A 23,851-nucleotide genomic window follows, 5' to 3' on the forward strand; every position below is an offset into this window, starting at 1 on the left:
CTCTTTCTGCATAGAACAATAGATAGTAAACATGCCTCACAGTGTTAACTGTTTTTCCATAGTAACATTCCTCATGGTTGTATACCATTGTATTGAAACAAACACCTGAATAAAAGAATAACCAAAGGATTTGCATGGCCAGTTCACAGCAGCAGAAATGCAAATAGCCATTAAACATTCCACTTATATTTTATCAGGCTTTTTTGTAATATTATCAAAAGACAGTAAGATGTGGTAAGCTGAGCCTGTGAGTACTGGGAATATCATGCGCGGTACTGTGTGTGGCCTCTGTGTGGGCGCCACTGCCACACACCCAGGCTGCCTTCCCTTTCAGCCCTGCACTGTCTGCTCAGAACCAACCTGGCTTACTCCTCCAACTTCCAAAATAAATTTCATAACAATGAAACTTGTAAGTGCAAACACTCACACAAGCTGAGGTCTCTCGGTGGGAATGCAACAATTTTAGATGGGCTGTTGTGTTTCCAGAAGATTTACCAGGGCATGACACAGGAGAGCGTGAGGCCTGATAGTCCTAGAGTACTGATGATGCTTCTTTGCCAGAGCGCCATTGGCCTGTGTGGGGTCATGCATGTGTCATGTGCCACTGCAGGAACTTCTCACCCTTAGCTGCTGGGGAGGGCATGTTTTCCAGCCAACATGGGGTTTTAAAGCCCTGACTCAGAGCGGGGGGTGGGGGAGGCCAGGCAGCCCCTCTCAGCCAGCAGGGTGGGGTTCGGGGGCCCCATCAGCAGTGAGCTGGCCTCTGGGGGAGATGGGAGACCATGTGTCTTCACTGGGTTGTGGCCTTGATGGACAGATTTCATAATAGGCGAGCTGCTCAGCACAAAGAAATGTGGTTTAATTTTTGAGTTGTTGGGAAAATACTTATCATGAAACCAAATAGCAAAATTGAGTCTGCAGGTCACCCTGGCAAGCAAACTCCTGAGGGTGATCCAGACCGCAATCACCAGCAAAACCCCCTTTGAGAAAGTAAAGGAAAATGCTATGTGTGACTATTGGAATTTTAGCGATATTTCCTGAGGAACAGCACTAGGAAAGCAGGGACTTTATTCAGATTGAGAGAGAGGGAGAAGGAGAGCGCACAGTCAGCTGTAGTTGGCATTGGGAGTGCTGCCTCCATTTGCATTCCACATGGCGGGGGTGCAGGGAGAGAACTTTGTCTGCCAGCAGGTGCTTGGGGACCTGTGGCTGTGAGCCCAGGGTCAGGCACAGAGTGGCAGAGGTGAGTCAGCCGCGTGTGATGCCCTGGTCTCCTCTCGCTGGGAGAGCAGTGTTCACCAGGAGAGCCTTGGAAAAGGAGCTTCCAAGCAAGGTGCACACTGCTCACTGCGGCCTGGGAGTACCTTGAGCCATCAGTTACATGGCTTGCCATTGGTGTTTCTTTTTTTATGAAATAAAATAGGTAGAATTGAATAAACACTCTCTGAGTGCCTCTCAGGTAGCAAGGGGTAACATTGTTTTGTAAATTCTTTACTAATAATTTGGTTATATGTATGTTGAGGGTAACATGTTCTATAAACTTTTATTAATCATGTAGTTATATATTTGAAACACATGTATACATGTGTGTTAGGCAGGGGCAGAAAATACATTTTTTCCCCCCAGGCCCTAGAAGCTTCCTTGAACTTTTCATTTCACTGTGAACACTGGTTGACCCTCTTCTGAGTGTGCATGCTGAGGTCTGCCTGCTGCAGAGTCCCCATGCACCATCTGAGACCCCGCACGGCTGCTGTAAATGTCCAGCTTAATGACAAATACTTTGTTAATTGCTTTCTTTCACGTTCCTCTGATATGTGTTGTTTTGTGACAGGTACTTCAAGTGTGGCAAGAGCCTGGAGTGCAACGTTTGATGAGCTGATTGGCAAACCCATTGGGGAGTTCTCCCGGACTCACATGTCTCTGAACGCCCCTGGAGTGCTGGCCACAAACCCAGACATCTTTGCTGTGATCATAATTCTCATCTTAACAGGTACACCCACACAGTGAGAGGGCCATCAGGTTGAGGCAGGGGTCCAAGAAGTCAGGTTCCTACTGGGGGTCTCTAGAAAGACCAGGTTTTCTTCTTTTTCTCTTTCTCCCCTCTACCCCTATTTTCTTTCTGTAATTAATACAGACATCTTTTTTTGTCTTAATGGCTTATGATACATTCACAGTAGGGCTGGCTTATTTAATAGCTGCCGAGTTGTGTGTCATTTAGCTAACAGAGAACCTCAGGTGTTTATGTGACTATTGAGTAACATTTTTTTAGTACTTCAGGCTTTTTGTGCAAGTGACTCAGGAATTCACTGTTGATCCCGTGATGACCATTTGGGAAGGAAAGTTGGTGTTCATCAGCCAGGTTGAGGTACAGGGATGAGGTCTGTATGGAACACTAACAGGCGTCTGGAGTGTCAGAGACGTCTCAGTTGGTTTTACACCTATTGGTGGTCAAAACACCCTTTAAGCAAATAAGTTTTATGACAAAGTTATGGATACAGAATTTAAAAATGCCTGATAGTGCTTGCCCACAGCTGATAGCAGCCTCTTCTTACATGTATCTGTGTTTCAGCCACTCGGTGGGGGTTTTGCTGACATAAACATTAAGTTGATGAAATGCAGATAAATTCTCTTTTGTGGTTAGAAAACCTTGCATGGCTTTTAAAAACAACCCATCTAATTTTGCCCACTATGTAATTGAAATCATTTTGCACAGGCCAGACTCAGCAGTATTTCTGGTCCAGTGGTAGGAACATGTATCAGAAATTAAGTTTTCACTACTCAGATTTTCATAAACACGAGAGGGAGGGACACAAAAGGAAAGATACAGCAGAGTGTGGTGTCTTCCCTGTGATGAATCACTCTATTCTCTTCTAATGTCTGCATTTCAGAATTCAGTCTGTTATGTGAGCCTCTTTTATTATAGAATTAGAGGCCCAGTACAAGAAATTTGTGCACTCGGGGTGTGGGAGGGGGTCCCTCAGCCTGGCCTGCACCCTCTCGCAGTCCTGGAGCCCTTGGGGGATGTCCAACTGACGGTCAGTCGGACATCCTTAGTGCTGCCGCGGAGGCGGGAGAGGCTCCTGCCACCGCTGCTACGCTTGCCAGCTGTGAGCCCGGCTTCTGGCTGAGCTGCGCTCCCCCTGTGGGAGCACACTGACCACCAGGGGGCAGCTCCTGCATTGAGTGTCTGCCCCCTGGTGGTCAGTGTGCATCATAGCGACTGGTCTTTCTGCAGTTTGGTCAATTTGCATGTTAGCCTTTTATTATATAGGTTGTATAAAAGACACAATGCAGAGCAGCGATCTCAAATCATAAATTGTGTTGTGTGTTCACTGGGTACTTTTTCCTGCCTCTTTTCTTGCTGACAGTTTGCACAGAACTCACCAGGTGGCATCTTTACCCCAAGGTGGTCCTGCGTTGTCATGTGGTTTCTGGGCATTTTTATCACCTGGTGTGTTTTTTAATGTGAGTTACGAGCTAGAACTAGTCTGGCCTAGTGCTTACGGGGTGGCAGTTCCACAACCACAGACACTGTCATTGCTGATGTTGCTAACACCCACACGGCAATCTGAATAATTTCCGATCTGAAAAACTCATTCTACTAAGAAACTGAGCAAAGTGTCTCCTTGGAGAAACTAAAATCCTTCTCCTGAGGGTGGTTCTCATAAAATACTTTAATGAGGGGGAGGGTGCAGGGAGAGGCGCTCATTTCATCTCCTAGGGGGCTTGATGCCCCATCTCTGCAGCCCTGGTGCCCCCTGGATGGCGTCCTCATAGCATTGTTAAACGTCTTGATCACTGCCTCTAGAAAGATCACGAATTCAGCCCCATCCCCAGAGGCTCACAGAAGTCTTTAGAATTTGATGCCATGTGAGTTCTTGTTAAGTCATCGCCCTCATTCCCGTCCCCATCCCAGGAAGGATTTGCCTGGTATGAGGTTAATGCTCCATGTTTCCTGTGTATGCACATTTTCAGGACTTTTAACTGTTGGTGTGAAAGAGTCAGCTATGGTCAACAAAGTATTCACTTGTGTCAACGTTCTGGTCCTGGGCTTCATCGTGGTGTCAGGCTTTGTGAAAGGATCGCTTAAAAACTGGCAGTTCACGGAGGAGTATTTGCACAACAACTCTGGTCTCCTGTGCTCCAACAAGTGAGTTGCTCCCTCTGCCCGTCCCTCGGCATGTGGCAGTTGGTGTGCCTGGGGGATGGAACTGGCTAGAACCATATGAGTCTTTTTTTAGTAATGTGATTTGAATTTGAACATTTTATTAATTTTTTTTGTAGTGACATAGCTGAGGGTGTTTTATTGGTTTAAAATAAATTTTATTCCCCTCAACTAGACAGAACATGGTATGACAAGGACGCTTATGGTGAAACCAGAGTTTTCATTCTAATTCCATCATGCACACAGTTGAGGATCACTGTCAGACTCACTAAGTAATCCCTTTTTTCTCTTATTCTGTTTCATGACCTTCTTCTGAGTTTTGTGATCAGAAAAGATTTTCTCTGCAATACCATGGTGATACCACTTTATTTCAAAATGTTTAATAACCCAGAAAAAGAAATATGTGGAACTTTTATCAAAGTTTTTCAGAATTACTAAAGTATCAAACTGTGATTCTAATGATCTCTTTCTCCCACACTTGACTTGGATTGTATCAGCCCTGAAAAGCTGTGGCCCCATCCCCCTGACCTATCTCTGGCTCAGGGCACTCAGGGCTAGAGGCAGGTGATAGGCGGGTTTACAAAAGCTAAATAATCATAATGTATCTTTTTTAAAAATTTTTTATTTTACTGATTTTTTACAGAGAGGAAGGGAGAGGGATAGAGAGTTAGAAACATTGATGAGAGAGAAGCATCGATCATCCCCTACTGGGGATGTGCCCACAACCAAGGTACATTGCCCTTGACCGGAATCGAACCTGAGACCCTTCAGTCTGCAGGCCGAGGCTCTATCCACTGAGCCAAACTGGTTAGGGCCATAATGTATCTTTTTTGTCAGATTTTCAGGTGAAACTTAGGGTCCTGGGATGGAGAACAGGGAGTGTGATTTTGCCCATGAGTCTATTTTAATTACTGCTAAAGGTTAAACTGCTCAGATAGAGATTCTTCTAAACTGTGGTAGCTTTAAAATGATGTCTCACGTCCCGGAATGAGCAGTTTAGTTGGCCGGCCAGAGAGGCTATATATAGGCTTTCAGGGACCCAGGTCGTGGCTCACCTCATTGTTCTGTCATCTCTGAGGATGCTGTCCTTACCTACCTGGCTGGAGCTGGGCTGTGGGTGCTGGCATCATCCAGCTGTCCCAGAAAGGGAGCAAGTGTGGAGCAGAGTGTTCCCAGTGCTTTTAAGGACAGATCCCGGAGACACACGCTTCTTTTGCCCCCATTCCCCTGCAGAATCCAGTAGCCAGTCACATGTAGCTGCAAGGGAGGCTGAGGCACTGGGAGTCTGAGTGGTCACATGCCAACTTGGTTGCTGGTTGTTAAGGGCCAGGTGCCCAGTTGCCTGATTAATGGGCAGGCATTGATGTGTGACTAGTTCATGACCAGACACCAATAGGAAACTATTGACTTAAGTGCATGAAACTTCACTAACTCTAATATTATATGGTTAATACTTCAAATAAAAAGAGCCTTTTAGTCTTTGGAGACTAAATCCTATTACAGAGAAATGAGGACTTTTAATACATATACCCAAACATTCCTGAGTCACATTTATGCCAAATTTCTTGGTGCCCATTCACTTATGGAGGAGTAAAGCCAAATCAAAAATCTTTGAAGAAACAGTCAACTTTGAAAACCTTGGGTGCTGTCTTACTGGTTGCTGTTTACAGGTCAGGAATTAAATGTTTCCTAGTTGTCAGTCAAGATTTAATTTTACGGTTTTTATGAAGAGGTTGTCCATGCCAGCTGACGGTGTGTGCTTTCATCAGTCATCCTCACCCCGAATGTCCTAGCAACAGTGAACTCTGCTGGTCTCCCAAGTGGCGTCACCTCATTGTCCTGTGTGAGACCCCTTCAGCTACATCTGCCTCCAGCCCTGGGACACGCCATGGAGGGCAGCGAGTCAGCCACTTTAAGAGGTGGAGTGCAGTAGGACAGGGACATGGCTTCTTTGTTTATTTTATTAAAATCTGTAAGATTTTTCCTTTTTCTTTTTTTAACCAGCTCTAGATCTGTATTTTTGACAATGGCCACACAGTCTTTCATGAAATAGTTTGTCTCTCTGAAGTTCTAAGGCATTACCCAAAAAAACCATATAACATGGAGGGGCTTCATCACGTGTGGGTTAGGGGGCAGTTCCCACCACACCCTGCTGCGATCGTAGGAGTCCGCTCCCCAGGGTGTCCCATTCTTTGTGATTCACAGAGCCCATGGGAGCGGCTGCGGTGTGGACTGTGGACCACACTTTGCTGACGTACCTGTCCTGGGCTGCCTTTTTTGTGTCGGGGTTGGTGGTTCATTTCAGTAAATGACAAGCTTCCGTTTCAGTCTGGTAACCATTTTCCCCACATCTATCACTTGTGCATTTCTTGGGGTTTCCCCCAGGTTGCTACTGAACCACTGTAAGTCCCACAATTAGGGTCTTCATGCTTCACATCCAGTGGCTCCATGGCAGCTTCTGGAACTGAGAAATGTAATTATCCCAGAGGAATCAGTAAAAGGTTAATCCTCATTGGAAAGTAATTGGATCCAAATTATCTGTTTATTTCATTAGCTCATTGATAAATCAAACTGAAAGCAACTTTGCCGAAATGAGTTGCTAACTCAACCTCAGTGCATCACTGCTTATAGAGTTGGAATATTCTTTCATTCCTGTTCTCATGTTGGGAGGCAAAGTGGTCTGGGAGGAGGGGCGGTGGGGAGGTATGACCGCCCTCGCCCTGGGGGCTCTGTGGGAAGTGACAAGAAGCCTGCAGCCGAGTGGAAAATGTGGCCACAGGGGAGGGCTGGAGCTGCACTTCTCAGACAGAAGGAGCGGGGCTGCTCTTCAGGGAGCTGAGGCTCACGAGTAGCTGGTGAGAGGCAGGGCCTGTGGTAGACTGATGCCAGAGAGTGCCGCCCAGGCGAGACCCGGCAAGGGCTGAGCCCCACTCTTCAAGCTTAGACGTAGTGTTTACTTTAGAGTCACAGGGTTTGATCCTTTGGGACTGTTTTCTGGATCTTTAAGGACTTTGGGGTTCACAAAATGTGCTTGACTTTGAGTTCATTACTTCAGCAAACAACTGATCCCTGCCCATGAGCCCAGCTGTGCTAGGCACCAGCCTCCACCTGAAGCATCCCAGCTGCTCACTGTGTGTGCCTGGGTGCTTAGGAAGCATTGTTTTGTTGTCTGAAACTGAGCAGTTTTCAAACCTCAGTGTCTTTGGAAATGCTTGTTTTGAGACCTGAGTTACTGGCAAATATGGAGACTTTTACAGTTCGTTCCTACATCTGGGCCCCTGCACTGTCCAGCTCCATTTCTTTCTCCAGGATTCTGGGGGAGAGGCTGCATTTGTTGGTCTCTCCTCTTTCCTGAGGATACCCTGTCACAGTCCCTATGTTCCATCCCCACCCCACGTCTATATTTAGAAGAGGCTTCTGGGAAGGGCATAGTGTGCACCATTGTGGTCAGGGCCACACCCAGTGGAGGCCTGTTGTCCACAGAGTCGGACGCAGTGGCTGGCGACAACTGCCAGGGGTCATGGCCTGAGGGTCTGGAGCAGTGGTCATAAGTCAGGTAGTGGCTGTTTACAATGGCTTGTCTTTGGGACCATGAAGCTAGTGTTGTGATCTTTGCTGTGACTCGTTGTTTTCCTAGTGAGACGAAAGAAGGGAATCCCGGTATCGGTGGGTTCATGCCCTTCGGGTTCTCCGGTGTCCTGTCAGGAGCAGCCACCTGCTTCTATGCCTTCGTGGGCTTTGACTGCATCGCCACCACAGGTATGCCCGAGCGCTGTCGGGAGCCCATGCCCCGCCCTCTAGCTCTCCAGACAGGCCAGCCTCATTTTACCCACGGGTCACTATTTTCCTTCCTGTGGGTTTGTGCCAGTCACCAAGCTTCCACACCTGACTAATGTGTAGATTGCAGCTTCCTGCTGATCTTTCCTACCCTTATCACTTCCCCAAGTCCCAGGTCACAGTTCCTGGCAGGAAACTGCATCCTGAACGTGACTAACCCTTCTACTAGAATGGGATAATGACAGACAGGGCTATAGCCTGACTTCATATCTGTGCATCATCCGGGAGAAGCGAAGCCATTAAAAATATTGTCATCCTGGCGAATTGAATAGTCTAGGCTCCATTGGACCTCCCAAATCTCTCTGCCAAAGGAAACAAGTCTTTTCCTTGGCGGAACCATGATGTAAAGGCCGAGAACACCATCTAGGGCGTAGGGGTCATCTGGTCTGTGTTGCAGAGGGCTACCCTGTGTTTCCAGAGCCCAGGGAAGCATTTGTGGTGGCACAGACTCCCTGGACACTGACAGGCCTGGGGCCTCATGGTTTGTGGTTGTCCCTCCTGGCTGCTTCTAGGTGAAGAAGTCAAGAACCCCCAGAAGGCCATCCCCGTGGGCATCGTCGCCTCCCTCCTGATCTGCTTCATCGCCTATTTTGGGGTATCGGCTGCCCTCACACTCATGATGCCATACTTCTGCCTGGACAAGGATAGCCCCCTGCCTGAGGCCTTCAAGCACGTGGGCTGGGATAGCGCCAAGTATGCGGTGGCCATTGGCTCCCTCTGTGCTTTGTCTACGAGGTGAGGATTCTCAGGTTCTTGGGTTGATGTCAGGTGTGGTGGGCCAGGTAAAGCTGGACACGCAGGTCTGCTATTAAAGTTACTCTTTTCCCTGGAAATGGAGCCAGTGCCCCAACCCTGATTCTCTGGCTTTTCCTTGTTGCTATTAATCACCTAAGAGTTATTCGTGTTACTGATCTCCTTGAAGAACCCGAGGCCCACTTTTTTACATCATCTGCTCAGCAAGGGACTGTCTTTCTGTCCCCAACTTTGGCCACTGGACCAGGCCAGCTCTTTGAACACTGCATTTTGGCCTCAGTTTGGCCATAATGTGGAGGTAACCTTGAAAAAGGGAGAGTGCCTTTTAATGAGAGGCATGTTGCCCCTGGTATGTCCTGTTAGCCCACATGAACAGTTACTATTTGTAAATGTCGATTTACCATAGAGATGTCCTCATGAATGCTGGGGTGCTTTTATTTTCTGTTTGAGTCAGCTGGAAATAACTGTAGGAATAAATGTAAAATTTGACTTCCAGAAAAACGACTAGTTTGTGCTGGTTTGTTAGGCTTTTCCTATTCTTAGACTTATACATACTCAGAGTAGTGCTTTTTCCAGGGCTGGTATATGGAATTCTGAGGTTATATAGCTTGGTGGCGGCAGTCCTGGCGAGAGTCCAGGGCTCCTACTCCTCAGGTCAACTGGGCCTGGTCAGATCCTGGTGCCTTGGTTCCTGGGAAGCTCCTCTAACTGATGCCTTTTCTTCCATCTAGCCTTTTAGGTTCCATGTTTCCCATGCCTCGAGTTATCTATGCCATGGCTGAAGATGGACTGCTATTTAAATTTTTGGCCAAAATCAACAATAGGACCAAAACACCAGTAATCGCCACGTTAACCTCAGGAGCCATCGCTGGTAAGACCTGGAACTAATTTCACACACTAATATTTCAACAGTTAAGTCATTGTTGTTCCCTAGGGAAACATCCTCAATTGTACTGCGGTCTGTGAGAAATTTTAACTTTTGTTTTCTAGCCTTAGGCCTGGTTTATGGCAAGGTAACTAACTGCCCTTCCAGCACAAGGCAGGGCGAGTGCTCCAGGGGATGCGATGGAGTTCCCACTAAGTTTGAATTCTTCTGTTATTATTATGCTCTCACTGCCCGAGCTTAGGATAATGGTCCCTCAAAGCCACTAGTCTTCTCCTTTTCTGAGTGTCCCTGAGTCGATTTTGGTAAGATGACATCTTGCATTTACAAGCCAAGTGAGAGTTTGTGTTATTACTAGAAATTTAGTGTCCTTGTATCTTAGCCTGTGAATTCCCTGGGAAATGAGGATCCCTTATGATTGGTATTGTATAAAATGTACCACTTTGCCCTGGCCGGGGTGGCTCAGTTGGTTGGAGCTATGTCCCATGCACCAAGGGGTTGCGGGTTCAATTCTTGGTCAGGGCACATTAGCTGGGTTGCAGGTTCAATCCCCAGCACTTTGAGCCTATGTGATGATCTAGAGGCCCCAGATTTAAGGAATGATGGGGGTCGGGGGGTGGGGGTGGGGGAGGGCGGGGCTGAAATTTATTTGCACTGCATGCTGTTTGTTGTATACATTTCCTCCTCTAATGACTGGACTGCATTTCGTAGCAGGAAAGGCAGTGTGATCCCATTGTACAGAGGTGGAAGTGGAGGCACAGAGAGGTGAAGGCAGAATGCAGACCCATAGTGTAGATCTGGCTCTTGGTTCCTGGTTTGTTTTTATGCCAAAGAGGCTGGCTCCTTCCAGGGTGCGAGAAGAGCATCGGGTCTTTTGGTAAATTAAGACACGTGACACCAGCCAATTTGTGCCATAGGGACTTGTCAAACGGCCCTTGATAGGACATCTTATCTTAAATGAACGTGTTGTTATTAGTAGGATTTATGCCTTTAGCAAAGTGTGCTTCATTTTGTGGATTAACATTACATAATGGAAGAAAGCTAGCTTTTTATTATTTACTAAATTTGTCCTGTAATTCTACATTTCTTTTTTATTTGTTTTGTTTTTTGTTAATCCTCACCCAAGGATATTTTTTCCATTGATTTTAAGAGAGAGTAGAAGGAAGGGGAGGAGGTTGGGGGGAGAAGGGAGAGAGAGAGAGAGAGAAAGAGAGAGAGAGACACACACATCGATGTGAGAGAGACACATCGATATGAGAGAGACAGATTGATTGTTGTCTCCCGCACTTGCCCCTACTGGGGCTGGGGATTAAACCTGCAACCCAGGTACGTGCCCTTGACCCTTCAGTGTGATGCTGCAACCATTAAGACACATTGGCTAGGGCTGTAATACATTTTTTAGAGTGATCGCAGTGGTCAGGTTAAGGGACACATGTCAGAATACAACCACTATATTTAAGGGATTAAGGCATTGGAAACCATGAAATTTTTTTCAGTATTTACATGTAATTTGATTATATTAAAGACTGGCCTTAATTTCCTTCCTGTGCTGATTAAGGGAGATGAAACTATCATCATTAAAGTGACTACAAAGTACATTCACTAAACTTCTTTTTTTGGTGGGAGTGTAAATAAGTATTGGGTTTTCTAAAATCACCTCCCATGTTGTCTCAATTTCTCTGAGTCGGAATGCAGGTGCTTGTGGTGTGCATAGTAGGTCACCGTTCTGTTTATCTGCAAGTCCTCTTTGCTCCTAAATCTTACTATTTATTCACAATCTAAATTTGTTTTAGCTGCAGTGATTTATAGGAGCTTGAGAAGTGTTTGTGGAAAAGCAATGGTTTTGTGTTATGCTTTAACTTGTCTCGATTGTGAATGATTTGAAAATACCCCAAAGTAGACCTAGCCAAGTTATTGTTTAAATGGGAAACAACCTCTATACGCATGTAAATACACATACACATTCTCACAAAAAGTACAAAGAATTTTCAAATAAGCATGCATGTCTTGTTGTTTTTAAGTGTGGTCATGGTGAAGGGCTTGAAATTGTTTGGGAATAACACTGCTTTCCATGCTCAACTGTCTGGGTCAGGAGCCTCATCCACCTCCTCATCATTGTTGCTGACAGATGCATATGTCTTGGGTGATATACCAGAGACTGTTCTTACCTCTTCAGTAGTGTATAGCATGTTCAACGAGTGCTGGGTGGATGATGAATGAATAGATGCATGGCTGATGGATAGATTGGATGGCTGATGGATGGATGGATGGATGATAGATGGGTGGGTGGATGGATGATGAATGGGTAGGTGGATAGATGTACATGATTTGTCTATGAGTCATCATCATATAGAAGAAGAAACACTGGACTTGGAATCACAAGAACCTAGTTTAAATTCTGACTTTTCCATCTAGCTATGTGACCTTAGGTAACTCTCCCAACCTTGTCTGAATTTCAGTTTCTGCATCTGTAGTCTAGTTACCATCTGTTGAGGACTGTGTACATGATTTAATGCTGAGCTTTTCTTCCTGTAAGCATCTTTCCATGGAAGGGCCTGGGGTTGGGGGGCAAGAAAAAGAAGCACCTCTGTGTGCTCTGGGTTACAGGTGGGTGGTGGTTCTGGGTGTCAGTCTGTGTAGAGGGCCATCCATGGATCCTGATGTTTGTCTCCTCCCCAGCTGTGATGGCCTTCCTCTTTGACCTGAAGGACTTGGTGGATCTCATGTCCATCGGCACTCTCCTGGCTTACTCTTTGGTGGCTGCCTGTGTGTTGGTCTTACGGTATGTATGGCTTTTCTGGGTCCCATGACGGAAATGCACATGAACCCTCCTAACCTCTTAGCAGTTCAAATTAGTGGTTTATACAGTCCAAATTTTAGGTTGTTGATAACTCCTTTGGGAAATTCCCAGGAGAGGGTGGGGATGTGGTGGTTGAGAGCCTACTTATAGAGAATATCCATGAAAAGATTCAGGGGTGGCCCCACCTCCTTCTATCATGTGCCCTCATTTTTCTGGCTGGATGTTGGGAGAATAGAGACAGGTTCTCATCCAAGCTGCTGAGCCTGGATCTTGGGATCAGCTTTTTTGAAGGTTTTGGTGATGATTTCAATATGGTCCAGCTTCTTGGGACAGAGTAGACTGGGGACTGGCCCTGATGAGAGTTGGGAGAATCCAATGAAACTTAGGTCACTGTGATGACCTTCAAAACTCAGGTTACTGCGGTGCTTCAGTGCACGCTGCTGGAGAAAGGCGTTCCATCATATGGTGTGGGGTGGCTGAGGTTGATGTTCAGGAAGACTTTCCAGGTTCTGGTGATAACAAAGCAGCCCAGGCTTAAGCTTAGTGTCTCGGCTACTCCAGGGCACCCCAGCAAAGCATACCTCCTGGTACCAATTTTTCTTTGTTCTGGAAGGACAGGGCTCTGCTTCCCAAGTCCCAGAAATGGCCCAAGGTAGCATTCATCATGAGACCATGTACTCATGGAGACTCTTAGTGTTGGTCACCTGGCAGGAGCCTCCGTGTTTCTTTCCAGGCATTTATACTTACAAGGCCATTATCCCGTTTCTCATGTGTCAGCATCTAATGTATGTAAAACCTGGGTTGAGCCTTGGTGGTGATTGTATAGGATCATTTAAAACTAGTTTACTACCACTTTTTGCTTCCCAAGGGCTCAATGCTGCAATCTTCTCCAAGGTCCCACCACTTTCTTAATTGACCTCATGCCATTACATTTAGTGAATCAGTGAAAATATGGTGAATATCTTTAAGCTTACTCTTAGACTGTATGCAAAGTAATTCATAAGGCACTCGGTTTTCCAAAACTGGTGGAAAAGATTTGAGTTTCGTTCATTTTGGGTAGGAGGATAAGAGGCCTCATTTAAAATGACTGCTCCATTCGCAAGTAGCTTGTATCTTGGAAATCATGCCACTGAACTCTGTAGACTTATTTATGCCAAGGCATTGGAGTTTTAAAATAAATTGATCCAATTAAGTCTCACAATATCTCAAAGCCATCAGCCTGCAGACACATTTCTCCAGCTTTCTGCACCAAATAGGATCCTGATGTTGCTTTCTATTTCTGTCTGTGCATTTAGTTCCCTGCAGCCTGGTTTTGTTGGAAGTGGCCTAGTATCTTAAGTTTCCAAGGGCTAGTGCTACTCTCAGAGCCAGAGAAACCATCTCAAGACATTTCTCTGGGCTGGTTTATGGTGGAGGTCAAGTTGTCTCAAAACAGAGACACCAAAGAAGGCTGTTGCCAGAAGGTGAGACCCAGGTCTCCTCTGTTTCCACTTTGCCAGAGAAGACATCATTCTGACCATCTTCTTCCCGTTTGATGCCTTGCGTCCTGGGAAACTTATCTTTGAAGGCTTACTAAGAAACTGAATTATTGCTTGTTCTTTTGCTTAATGAAAACATGTTGGTCACATTTGTCTGCAGGTATCAGCCAGAGCAACCTAACATGGTATACCAGATGGCCAGAACTACCGATGACCTGGATCAAGTAGACCAGAATGAATTGGTGAGCACCAGCGATTCCCAGACAGGCTTTTTACCAGAAGCAGAAAAGTTTTCTTTGAAAACATTACTTTCACCCCCAAACATGGAGCCCTCCAGATTCTCTGGGCTAATCGTGAACATTTCAACCAGCCTCATAGGTAAGAGCCTGCCCTTCCTTGGAATGTGTCTGGGGTCCTGCTTGTTGGCATTGCACGGTTTCTTGTCGTTGGGTATGGGGGTGGGTGTCAGAAGTCCTGCTGCTGGATGGACTGTGCTACCGGTTATTCTGTCCTCATTGCAGGTGATGCCTACAGAAATAGAGCCTCCCTCCCCATAGGTTTTGGGGAGAGCTGAGGGTATCATGGGAACTTGAGAAATGGTTGAGATGCATCTCTCTTTCCCTCTGTCTGTCTCTGTCTTCAGCAATTCTTATCATCATCTTCTGCATCGTGACTGTGCTTGGAAAGGAGGCTCTGACAAACGTGGAGCTGTGGGCCATCTTCATGCTCATCGTCTCTGCCGTCCTCTGCTCAGTAGTCACGGTCATCATCTGGAGGCAGCCTGAGAGCAAGACCAAGCTCTCGTTTAAGGTGAGCAGCTCTGCCTGTGCTTCTGCAGGGAGCTGCCCGATGGGACACACCCCGCACGGGCTCTCCCAGGTGTGGGTGTTTGGCGGGAGGTGCTTCCTGGCCAGCCTCAGGGGAACATGGGCCATGGGCACAGGCGGTGCCTGGTGGGGACCTGACCCTAGCTCTCAATGGTGTGGCTCCACCTCACCCACCGGGGCTTCTCACAAATGCCATCCAGGTGGATTGTGTATCATCACCAAGCCTTGGAGGTACACTTTTAAATTTCACACATAGTAGAAAAGTTCAACCTTAGAGGTAAAGTGGAATCCTTCTAGCCCCTGCTTTAATGGGAACATAGCAGGAGTGGAAAATAAGAATAGAGCTTTCTTCGGCAATTAGTTGCTTAGACCCAAGCTCCCGCCTGTTAGGGTTTGACTGCTTGGGGGTATATTTATGTTGGAGGAGTTGGGGGTGCAAGGATAGGATTGGCCCTCGCTTCCTCTTCCCAACGTAAAGATGGCAGCAGATATAGATCTCAGAGGTCCATGTAAGTGTCAGGTGCAGGATGTTTTCTAGGTCGCTTTGTTAAATGATGCAAACAGGTGCCAGCTCCAACTCTGCTGTCAGGGCTGACGCTCCACCTTGTGTCTTCGCAGGTGCCCTTCCTGCCAGTCCTTCCCGTCCTGAGCATCTTCGTGAATGTCTATCTCATGATGCAGCTGGACCGAGGCACCTGGGTCCGGTTTGCGGTGTGGATGTTGATAGGTATGTCCCATACTCCAGTGTCTGCTGAGACCTCCCACCCCTGCTGATCACTCATGACCCTGCTACTTACTTGGCAGAGGGCTAATGTCTTTGAACCTCCTCAGTTCAGATTTCAAAACACAGTAGAAACACAGGTAGTCAACAGTTTTCTCTCAGATAACAAGGAGCTCCTGGTAGGTTATGGGTCCTTCCCTCTTTTTCAGATACTTTTCATTTTAATAGCCTCTTGCCTGAAGTAGTTATGTTATTGGGCAAGAGCTTGAGGTTAAGAGCAAGGCTATGAGCATGAGCCTGCTGTCAATAAAGCACCAGTCGTTTCCACCCCCAGTAGGAAAGTCGGGACCTCACCTCTTTTCGTGGGCAGTGGGCACTGGCAGGGCCTGCAGGGGCTTGGGTGTCACCTTGTGGGTGCTGGTCCTGTCTGGGACTGACCGTGGCCTGGCCTCTCTCTGGGCCTCTCCCTCTGGGGATAGCAGGAGATGGATCAGGTTTCTTCCTCAGTGTCCAGTCTGAGTGCTGATGAAGGGCGACTGGCCTTGACCTATGTCCCTCCGTGTCCCTGTCAAGAGCAGAAATCTCAGGACCAGGTTTTGCTAAACCTCTCAGTCTGGGGCCACACCTTCGGGTAGATGGCTGCTGCTATGCCATCTCCAGGGTGGTACTTTGCTACCCCATTCTCTGCAGACCCCTCACTCCCCTCAGAGTCTAGCCTGTGTTTAGCTGGACAGGCATCTCCTGTAGAGTCATTCTGTGAGAGCTGGCTCAGTCTGCGCTCAGCCCACTGTGGCCATTCCTTGAGACTGCAGAGCCAGGTGCTTACTTCCTGCCAGAGGTGCAGGGACTGCTTCTGAGCATCCCTATGTAAGCGCCTGGCTTCTGGGCATTACCTACTTCCTGTACTTTTGGTAGCTGAGCTGGGTCCTTCCTTTAAGGACCACTCTCCTTATGTCACCAGCAAAAGGGTGGCCCCAGGGCCACCTGGGTCACAGTCTCTGGACAGTAGTTAGAATCACAGATCTCTGGACCGGACTGATTCGTATGGTACACTCATTCCCAGGTGACCCGAATGCCCCCTGCAGTGGGAGTCACTGCCACAGAGAAAAGGAACAGCCGGGACCGTGCAGACTGCACGGAGACCCACGCTGGCAGGGAGAAGCACAGCTTCTGCAGTGTCCGTCTTGACCCTTCCAGTGGCCACAAGCCCCCCAATTAGGTGGTCAGTGGATGAACCTGAGGGATTGATGTCCCTTCCAGGGGCCCCCAACTGAGCAGTTCCCCTGCTCAGGAGCTTCCCTGGTATGACGCTCTCCAGAGGGTCACCTTTGCTGGACCTGTTTGGAGAGTTGTGTTGTTTCTTTAAGTGTAAAGTGTAGAGAGTGGAGGCTCAGCTCAGAGCAGGCAGCGTGGAGAGTCTTTGCTAAGCCCCAGGCTGTGCTGTCTGCTTCCTTGGACCCCATCTGCTCTGTTCACTGCTCTCTGCTCTTGGCCTGCAGGCTTTGCCATCTACTTTGGCTATGGGCTGTGGCACAGCGAGGAGGCATCCCTGGTCGCTAAACAAGCAAAGACTGCTGATGGCAATTTGGACCACTGCAAATGACGCACAGCCGCATCCACCGGAGGTGACAGAGCACCCAGATGCACCGTGCTGTCTCCACCAATGCAACAGGACCCCCCACAACCGCAAGGCTCCTGAGCAGCAGAAGGTGCACTGCCTGGACTACAGCCGCAGCCCACATCTCGAAGGCTTGCCCGCCATGCTCTCGGGCAGGCTCACCAGGCGGTTACTTCTGACAGCTCCCTCCAGGGCCGCTTGGCTGTGGCTGCCACTGTGTCTCCTAACTTCCCTCCGAACAGAAAGCAGCTCCTCCTGCCGTGCTGCTGTGGCCCCAGGCAGGATGGAGATCTCCTTCTCATTACTGGGCACCCAGGGCTGTGTCCCAGGCACCGTTCTGGTATTGAAAACGCGGCTACTCCAGACTCATAGTAGCCTCTCCCCGCTCAGCTGGAACAGCCGGCCATCAGTACAAGATGAGTACCACGAAACAGTATGCTTCCACAGGCCTGCCCCTGAGCCAAAGGACAGCTTGCTCCAAAAGAAAAAACAAAGATTGGTTTTCTTTTCCTGCCCCTGCCCTCTGAGTTGTTTCCAGAAGGGGTCTTAGTGTGACCCCTTCTCCACTCTGCCACCTTGACAGAGCGAGAAGACAGAGCGGGAAGGAGGCAGGGCTGGGGGCCGGCCTCACTCCAGAACACGTATGCACGGGGGACCTCCTTCAGCCACATTCCCGCCGGGCCCAGCCTGTTCTTGCTGCTCTGGCGTCTCATTGCTGCTCTGTGTCCTGAGCAACTGGAACGTGACACTGTTTATGGAGGATCGGCCTCAAATTAGCAGCGCTCAAAACACCCTTTTCCGTGGGTCTCTGCCTTTCACTGAACCCTGTCCTCTGATGCTTGCGGGTCAGTGTTTGGGGTCTTGTAAGGTTCCCAGGACAGGTGTCCGCTCGTTCTGAGGTGATGGTGAACGTTCCTCCCCACACTTGTGGCGCCTGCCACGATCTCGTTGGCCCTTCTCTCAAGTGTAATCAGATTGAGTCCTCCTGTTGGTTTCTGTGAATCACTCCACCAAACAAGTTGGTGCTTAACATTAACTTGGAAAATGGCCAAATGATTAGCCTGTGCCGTCAGTGTATTGTTCAGAGTGTGAGGCCCCACACTCGACGGTTGGGGTATATTGCTGTCCCTCTGGTGTACCTGTCGTCCAAATGCCCTGGGTTTGTTTAGAGGTTTGTAACCCGGCCCAACCCCCTGCTCCATACGTCTCCACAGTGAGCTGCTCTCTGCGGCACTCACAGGCCGAAGCTGGAGAAAACAAACACCAGTCCCTTCGTCCTCGTCAGGGTGTCGTCCGGGAGACAGGAGGCCCTTGTTGACGGAGGTAGAGGGAGACAGACATTTCACACAACACAGAACATGTAAATGCTGCCGTCAAAGCTTATTTTCCCATTTCTCCCCCCTGGCCTTTGGCACAAATCTGGTCGAAAGAAGCTGGTAAGTTGACAGCACTTGTCTTTTGTCCTGCCCAGAAGACTCTTGGAGAAAAGTCTGAGTTTGTGAAACAGCCAGACAGCCAGGCTGGCCGCCGGAGGACGGCTGGGCAGTCAGCCTGCCGGGCCGTCAGCCTGCCGGGGCAGGGCCCTTGGTCAGGCCCCAGGTGGGTTTCCAAAGAAAGGTATTTAAATTGATGTAGATTGGTGCTGTAAACTGTTTTGATAAATGTTAACTTATTTTGTTTGGGTTTGGTTGTCTGCTATTTTCTTGGGCCTGTTAGCTGTCCGCTCCATGTGGCTGGTATTTTCCCACATAAAGCACTAGAGGGAGGTGTGCCTAAAAGATTTTTTTTTTTAATTTCTCTTTCTGGTTGAAATATCCATGAATTTTCTGGGTGATCGGAGAGCAGAGAGCAGTGAACAGAGCAGATGGGGTCCAAGGAAAGTGCCCAACAGACTGTGATCACAGTTGACCTTTTCACTAGCAACACCCATCCTTCTGCAAACTGAAAAGGTGCGATTCTCCTGCACGGTCTCACGGATGAGAACCTGCCGACAGGCCAGAGCCAGACCTGCTCACAGAAGGCGAGGGGCTCAGGCTAAGGAGAACCCCTCACCTTCCCTCCAGGCAGAGCCCCAGTGTGGGGCAGGGCCCCGAGGGTGACTCAGACATAGTGCACTCTTGCTGAGAGTAGTTTGTTCTCTTCGTGTCTGAGGGCCATGACATAGGGATGGTATCGGGGCTAATCTCTCAATGTGAATAGACTTAAAACACCTCACCCTGCCCCTGAAATACACACACACACACACAGGCAAAAAGAAAATCCACCGAAAGTGCTCCTCCCACCAAACAAGAATAGGATTGTCAGTTTTGCAGCTCAGCCAGTATTTTCCTACACAAATTTCACACATCTGGAGACCCTCTGGGGATGTTGTGTCTACTCATCTGTGCCCCAGCCCCAAATGCTGAGGAGGGAAAGACCCTTTGTGCTGAGTAAGTGCCCCTTCCTGCCTCTGAAGTCCCATCAGCATGTTTCCAGGGCCTGAGAACTCACAAAGGAGCAAATTGGAGCCCCAGGGCCTCTGCTGAAGAGGGAGAGAGAAGGGGTTTCCAAGGAAACAGCCGGCCTCTGGGGCCTTCCAGAAGGGGGACCCTTGGCCTCTGCACATGCCCCACCCTGCCCATCAGCTCACACTCCCTCGCCCCAACGCTGAGCTGGATTTGTTTTTCCAAACCAAGAAGGAGTAGTGATAGAGCCATCTTTTCCAGGCTGTTTTGGAAGGACGGTTGCCAGAACCCCTCACATCTTGCCCACCTTTGGTTTTATTCCATTGCGTTATCAGGCAATCAGCCACCTGCTCCCATGTGCTGATGTGTGTTTTGGACACCACAGGTCTGCCTCCTGCTGTGTGTTCCCGCGCCAGCTCCCAAGGCCCTGACACACTGCCCTCTGCCCCTGTGGCAAGGCCCATGTTCACACTTGGATGAGGCACCTGGCCCTGCCTGATCCTTGACCACTGCATTGGTTCTGCTGCATGCGTGGGGGTGGGAAGGTGGATTCTGCCAGGTCTCCCCTCCACTCCCACCACTAAGGCTGTCTGAGTTGACTAGGTTTTGCAATCCCAATAGGATGGCCTCTAACCTAACATTGGAGACAGACCTATGAGGTCAGGCTGGGTTCCTTGGGTGAGTGTTGACAGACCTCTTGGAGGCCCTACCCGTTAGGTGAGCTCACTGGCATTTTGGGGAGCTCTGCCTAGCTTTGTACCAGGCCCCACTGTTACACATCTAATACAAACCATCACCATGAAGACAGGCCCCATGACCAGCGTGTTCCAGGATGGATGGAGAGGGAGTGTTTGTGGGCACATCCACTCTGCTGGGCGAAGGTGTGTGATGCGTATTTATGGAACTGGTTAGTTCCCTTTCAATGGAACTAGATACGTTATGTATAATCTAAACTATATCTGTTTGCCATCATAAGGAGAGTATTGTACTTAAGGTTCCTTGGGGAGAGGAGATGTAGATTTTGTCAGACTCTCCTGGACTTTTTTTTGGTAATGAAATGCTTTATTACCATCCAGTGATGTAAGAAGCTACACTCTGTATTTCCTCATCATCATTGTGATGCCTGAAAATTAGGCCAAAAAATGTCAACTGATGTTCATCTCCGTCACTATAATCCAGACTTTGTGCCCATTGCTTGCTGAAGTAGCGCTCTCTTTCAAGGGGACATGGACTGACCAAGGGTCTCAGGCGCAGTTACCAAGGAGCCATCCTGGATCGTTCTCCAGAAGTGGAGCTTGAGATGGACGACCTTGGCCGTGAAGTCCAGGCGATTTTCTCAGGGTGTGAGAGTGTCCGCAGGCTCAGGAAGCAGGGCTAGGAAGATGCACTTAGACTTTGCTAGTTTAGTAACAAGGTATGATCTTGTGTTTCTTGATGACAGACTTTTTAATTTGAGAACTTATTCTCCTATTTGAGAAGCTATAATATATATTTAAAATAAGTTTCCTGTTTAAGTTGTGCCTTTCAGCATCACTGGGTGCAAGGAGCACCAAGGGTGATGATCCCCATGAGGGCTGGCTTATCACCAAACCTGAAGAGCTGTGTGGTCTCTCCAGTAAACGTTTTCTTCTATTGGACATGGAGCCATTATTAAATGAGTTTTGTTTTTTATTATGTAAATTGTAAAATATTTTTTGTTTGATGCTCTATTTTTCTAATAGTTTTCTTACAGTTATGATACTAGAGTTAGATTTTAACGCTAACTGCAAATCAGGTTGGTCTCTGCTGGTCCCTCCTGTTTTCACTTTATTTTAAGAACGAGCATAGATGTTGTCCATCACTTTTTAAAAATGTGAAACTGCATCCCATTTTCGCTGACAACAGTGTGCATCGACAACTTCTTACTGTACTTTGTGTTGTAAAATCAAACTGTTTTGTGGTACATTATCTCATGCTTCTGCAAATTCTAATAAATTCTGTAGCTTCAGTGTGCACGGTGTCCATCTCAAGAATTCCAGCAGCTTTGGCCAGGTCCCCAGGAGTGGCAGTGCCCCACGGAGAGGTCCAAATCCCGCGCTTTGCTTCTTTAGTACCTTCCTGCCTCCCCACAGGCCGGTGTTCTATCGCCTCCTTCAGCCATTGGGTGGAAATCCTTATTCCAACAATAAGCTGGGAAACCCAGAGCCAGGAACCCCTAGAGCCCTCATTTATGATCCTCTGCCGCTATCTCCCCACTGCCCACTCTCCAGACTTGGCTTGGGTTTGGGCCCCAGAGGTTTCATTTCCTGAAGGACTTGGGTATGGGGTGCAGCTAAACCCCTCACACCAGAACGCCCCTCCACACCCACCATTGCTTAGGGAGGATGGGTGCATGCAGGGCAGGGAGAGGGTGGGGAGGATTGTAGCTGTTCTAATACTTGATCTATCTGTCCGCATTCCCCCTTGAGAAAGGATCATTTTCTTGCAAGGGAGGCAAATTCAGTCAAATTGACCTTAGCTCTCAGACACTGACACACAGTGATCCAGTGATCACATGGGCAAATCTGCTGCCAGAAAGACAAGGCCTAACCTGTGTGTCATCTCAGCTGATGCCAGTGCTGGAGGGGACACCCAGGAGAGCAGAGAGAAGGGCAGGGAGCTGCTGTTGGGCCTGGCGCTGGCGGCTTGTCATGGGGAATAAAATACTGACGACCAGGCACATCACCCGGTGGTCGGCTAGATGGTAAACTGGAACACAAACCCGACCCGATGGTGTGGAGGTGTCCCCAACATGTCCCCAGGGTGTGCAGTGTCTGGGGACGTGGGCAGGCAGGAGTCCATTGCACCCCCCAGGGCAACTTCTCAGAGGTCTCCAGTGAGCCCAGTCCCTGGCCTTCAGGATCAGTGGGCGTCAGTGTCTCAGAGAGCCCAGAACTGGGACAGGACCACGGTGGCAGGGGATGCGAGAGTCAGCTAAGCACTGGCCTGAGCTGAGCACATGGTGCAGCCTCTTCCAGCAGTGCCACACTGCCACCTAGTGGCCTGCCACAGGGTTTCCAGCCTTTTCTGGGAAACCTTGAGCCCCAGAAAGGATCCAGGTTGCAGGCCTTGGGAGAGTCGCCTGAAGCACCTTTTCCCTGCACAGTTTGGTTATGATACACTTCTGCCGAATCCAGAGCTGTGCCAACAGCTTGGCATTCGCAGTAACAAGGAATCCTGTAAAGGCTCTTCACCAGGTGACAGCCAGGAATTGCTGCCACCTTGCACACTGACTACTCTAGCCCAGCCTGGCTCAGCCCCCAGAGCAAGGCGGGGTTGGAATACCTACTGGGGGTAACACTGCTGGCCCCTCTTCAAAGGGAACAGTTTCGTTTGAGCAAATCAAGCCTTCCTACCAACCCATCAATGCAGTCATTGAAAAATGCGCTGTTAGAAAAGGCTCAGGGACCAAACTGGCAGTGCTTTTGCTAACAAGCTGAGCCCTTTGGCCTGTTTCAGATGGCCAGCACCTAATCCTAGGGGACTCAGGTTGGGTAGGGAAATGGAGAAGCTGTGCAGGTTACACTTTCCCAAGGATACTTTAACATTTTACTTCGCAAAACAATGAAGTTGGCCCTGGTGGGGTAGCTCAGTTTGTTTGAGTGTCGTTCCAATACACCAAGGTTGTGGGTTTGACCCCGATCAGTACACATACAAGAAGCAACCAATGAGTGCATACAGAAGTGGAACAACAAATTGATGTTTCTCTCTTTTTCTCAAATCATTAAGTAAAAAACATTTTTTAAAAACACAATGAAGTCACTTGTTGAGTGTGCCTGCCAGTGGTCTGCAATCACTGGAGAGGGGATGCTTAACCTGGGCGCAGGGAAGACGGAAACCACCACCCAGAGAGCAGCAGCTGTGCACGGTGGCCTGCTGGTTGTCCGTGCAGTGGGTGCCCTAGCGTGCTGCGCCCAGCCAGGACCCTGGGTCACTTGCAGCAGAGTGACTCCAGCTTAGAGCTGAGTAGAATCTCATCCCCCCATGTCTTGGCTGGAAGAGCCTCAGAGACTTGAACTAGCACCCACCTCACCCCCCAACGCCCCCCCCCCCACTCCTGATCGGGAGGGGGTGGAGAACAGAGCTGAGCTGGCTGAACCCAGGGAGCCTGTTGTTTTGTTTTTAAGAGGTTTGAGAGAAGCAGAGTAGTTAAAAAAGATATTAAGCAAACTTAAGTGATTTAATTGCCCTTGTCTTAACAACTTTGGGTGTTTTTTGTGTATATTTAAGCATTTGATCCAAACATTCCAGTGGGCAGAATGCTGATTCGTAATAACATTGTGCAGTCCCAGAGATCTGGTTTGATG

The 23,851-nt window shown here is 48.5% G+C and overlaps 1 protein-coding gene across 9 annotated transcripts in view; it reads left to right on the forward strand.

The window, feature by feature from the left end:
* SLC7A1 (solute carrier family 7 member 1) overlaps nt 1-21,518 on the forward strand; it is a 56,946-nt gene extending 35,428 nt beyond the window's left edge. For 8 of the 9 annotated variants that reach the window (XM_036297307.1, XM_036297301.1, XM_036297302.1 and 5 more), the window contains 10 exons: nt 1,832-1,990; nt 3,976-4,150; nt 7,803-7,924; nt 8,515-8,737; nt 9,487-9,626; nt 12,318-12,420; nt 14,077-14,294; nt 14,560-14,726; nt 15,362-15,470; nt 16,964-17,101. In XM_036297307.1, coding sequence (XP_036153200.1) covers nt 1,832-1,990; nt 3,976-4,150; nt 7,803-7,924; nt 8,515-8,737; nt 9,487-9,626; nt 12,318-12,420; nt 14,077-14,294; nt 14,560-14,726; nt 15,362-15,470; nt 16,964-17,067 — 1,520 coding nt within the window. In that variant the 3' untranslated portion in view covers nt 17,068-17,101. Of the gene's footprint in view, nt 1-1,831; nt 1,991-3,975; nt 4,151-7,802; nt 7,925-8,514; nt 8,738-9,486; nt 9,627-12,317; nt 12,421-14,076; nt 14,295-14,559; nt 14,727-15,361; nt 15,471-16,963 lie in introns of all 9 variants that reach the window. The other variant, XM_036297309.1, reaches the window with a different exon arrangement.
* Nucleotides 21,519-23,851: the final 2,333 nt, after the last annotated feature.

Source organism: Myotis myotis, unplaced genomic scaffold, assembly GCF_014108235.1.
Source record: "Myotis myotis isolate mMyoMyo1 unplaced genomic scaffold, mMyoMyo1.p scaffold_m19_p_3, whole genome shotgun sequence".
In the NCBI taxonomy this organism is placed as follows: Eukaryota; Metazoa; Chordata; class Mammalia; order Chiroptera; family Vespertilionidae; genus Myotis; species Myotis myotis.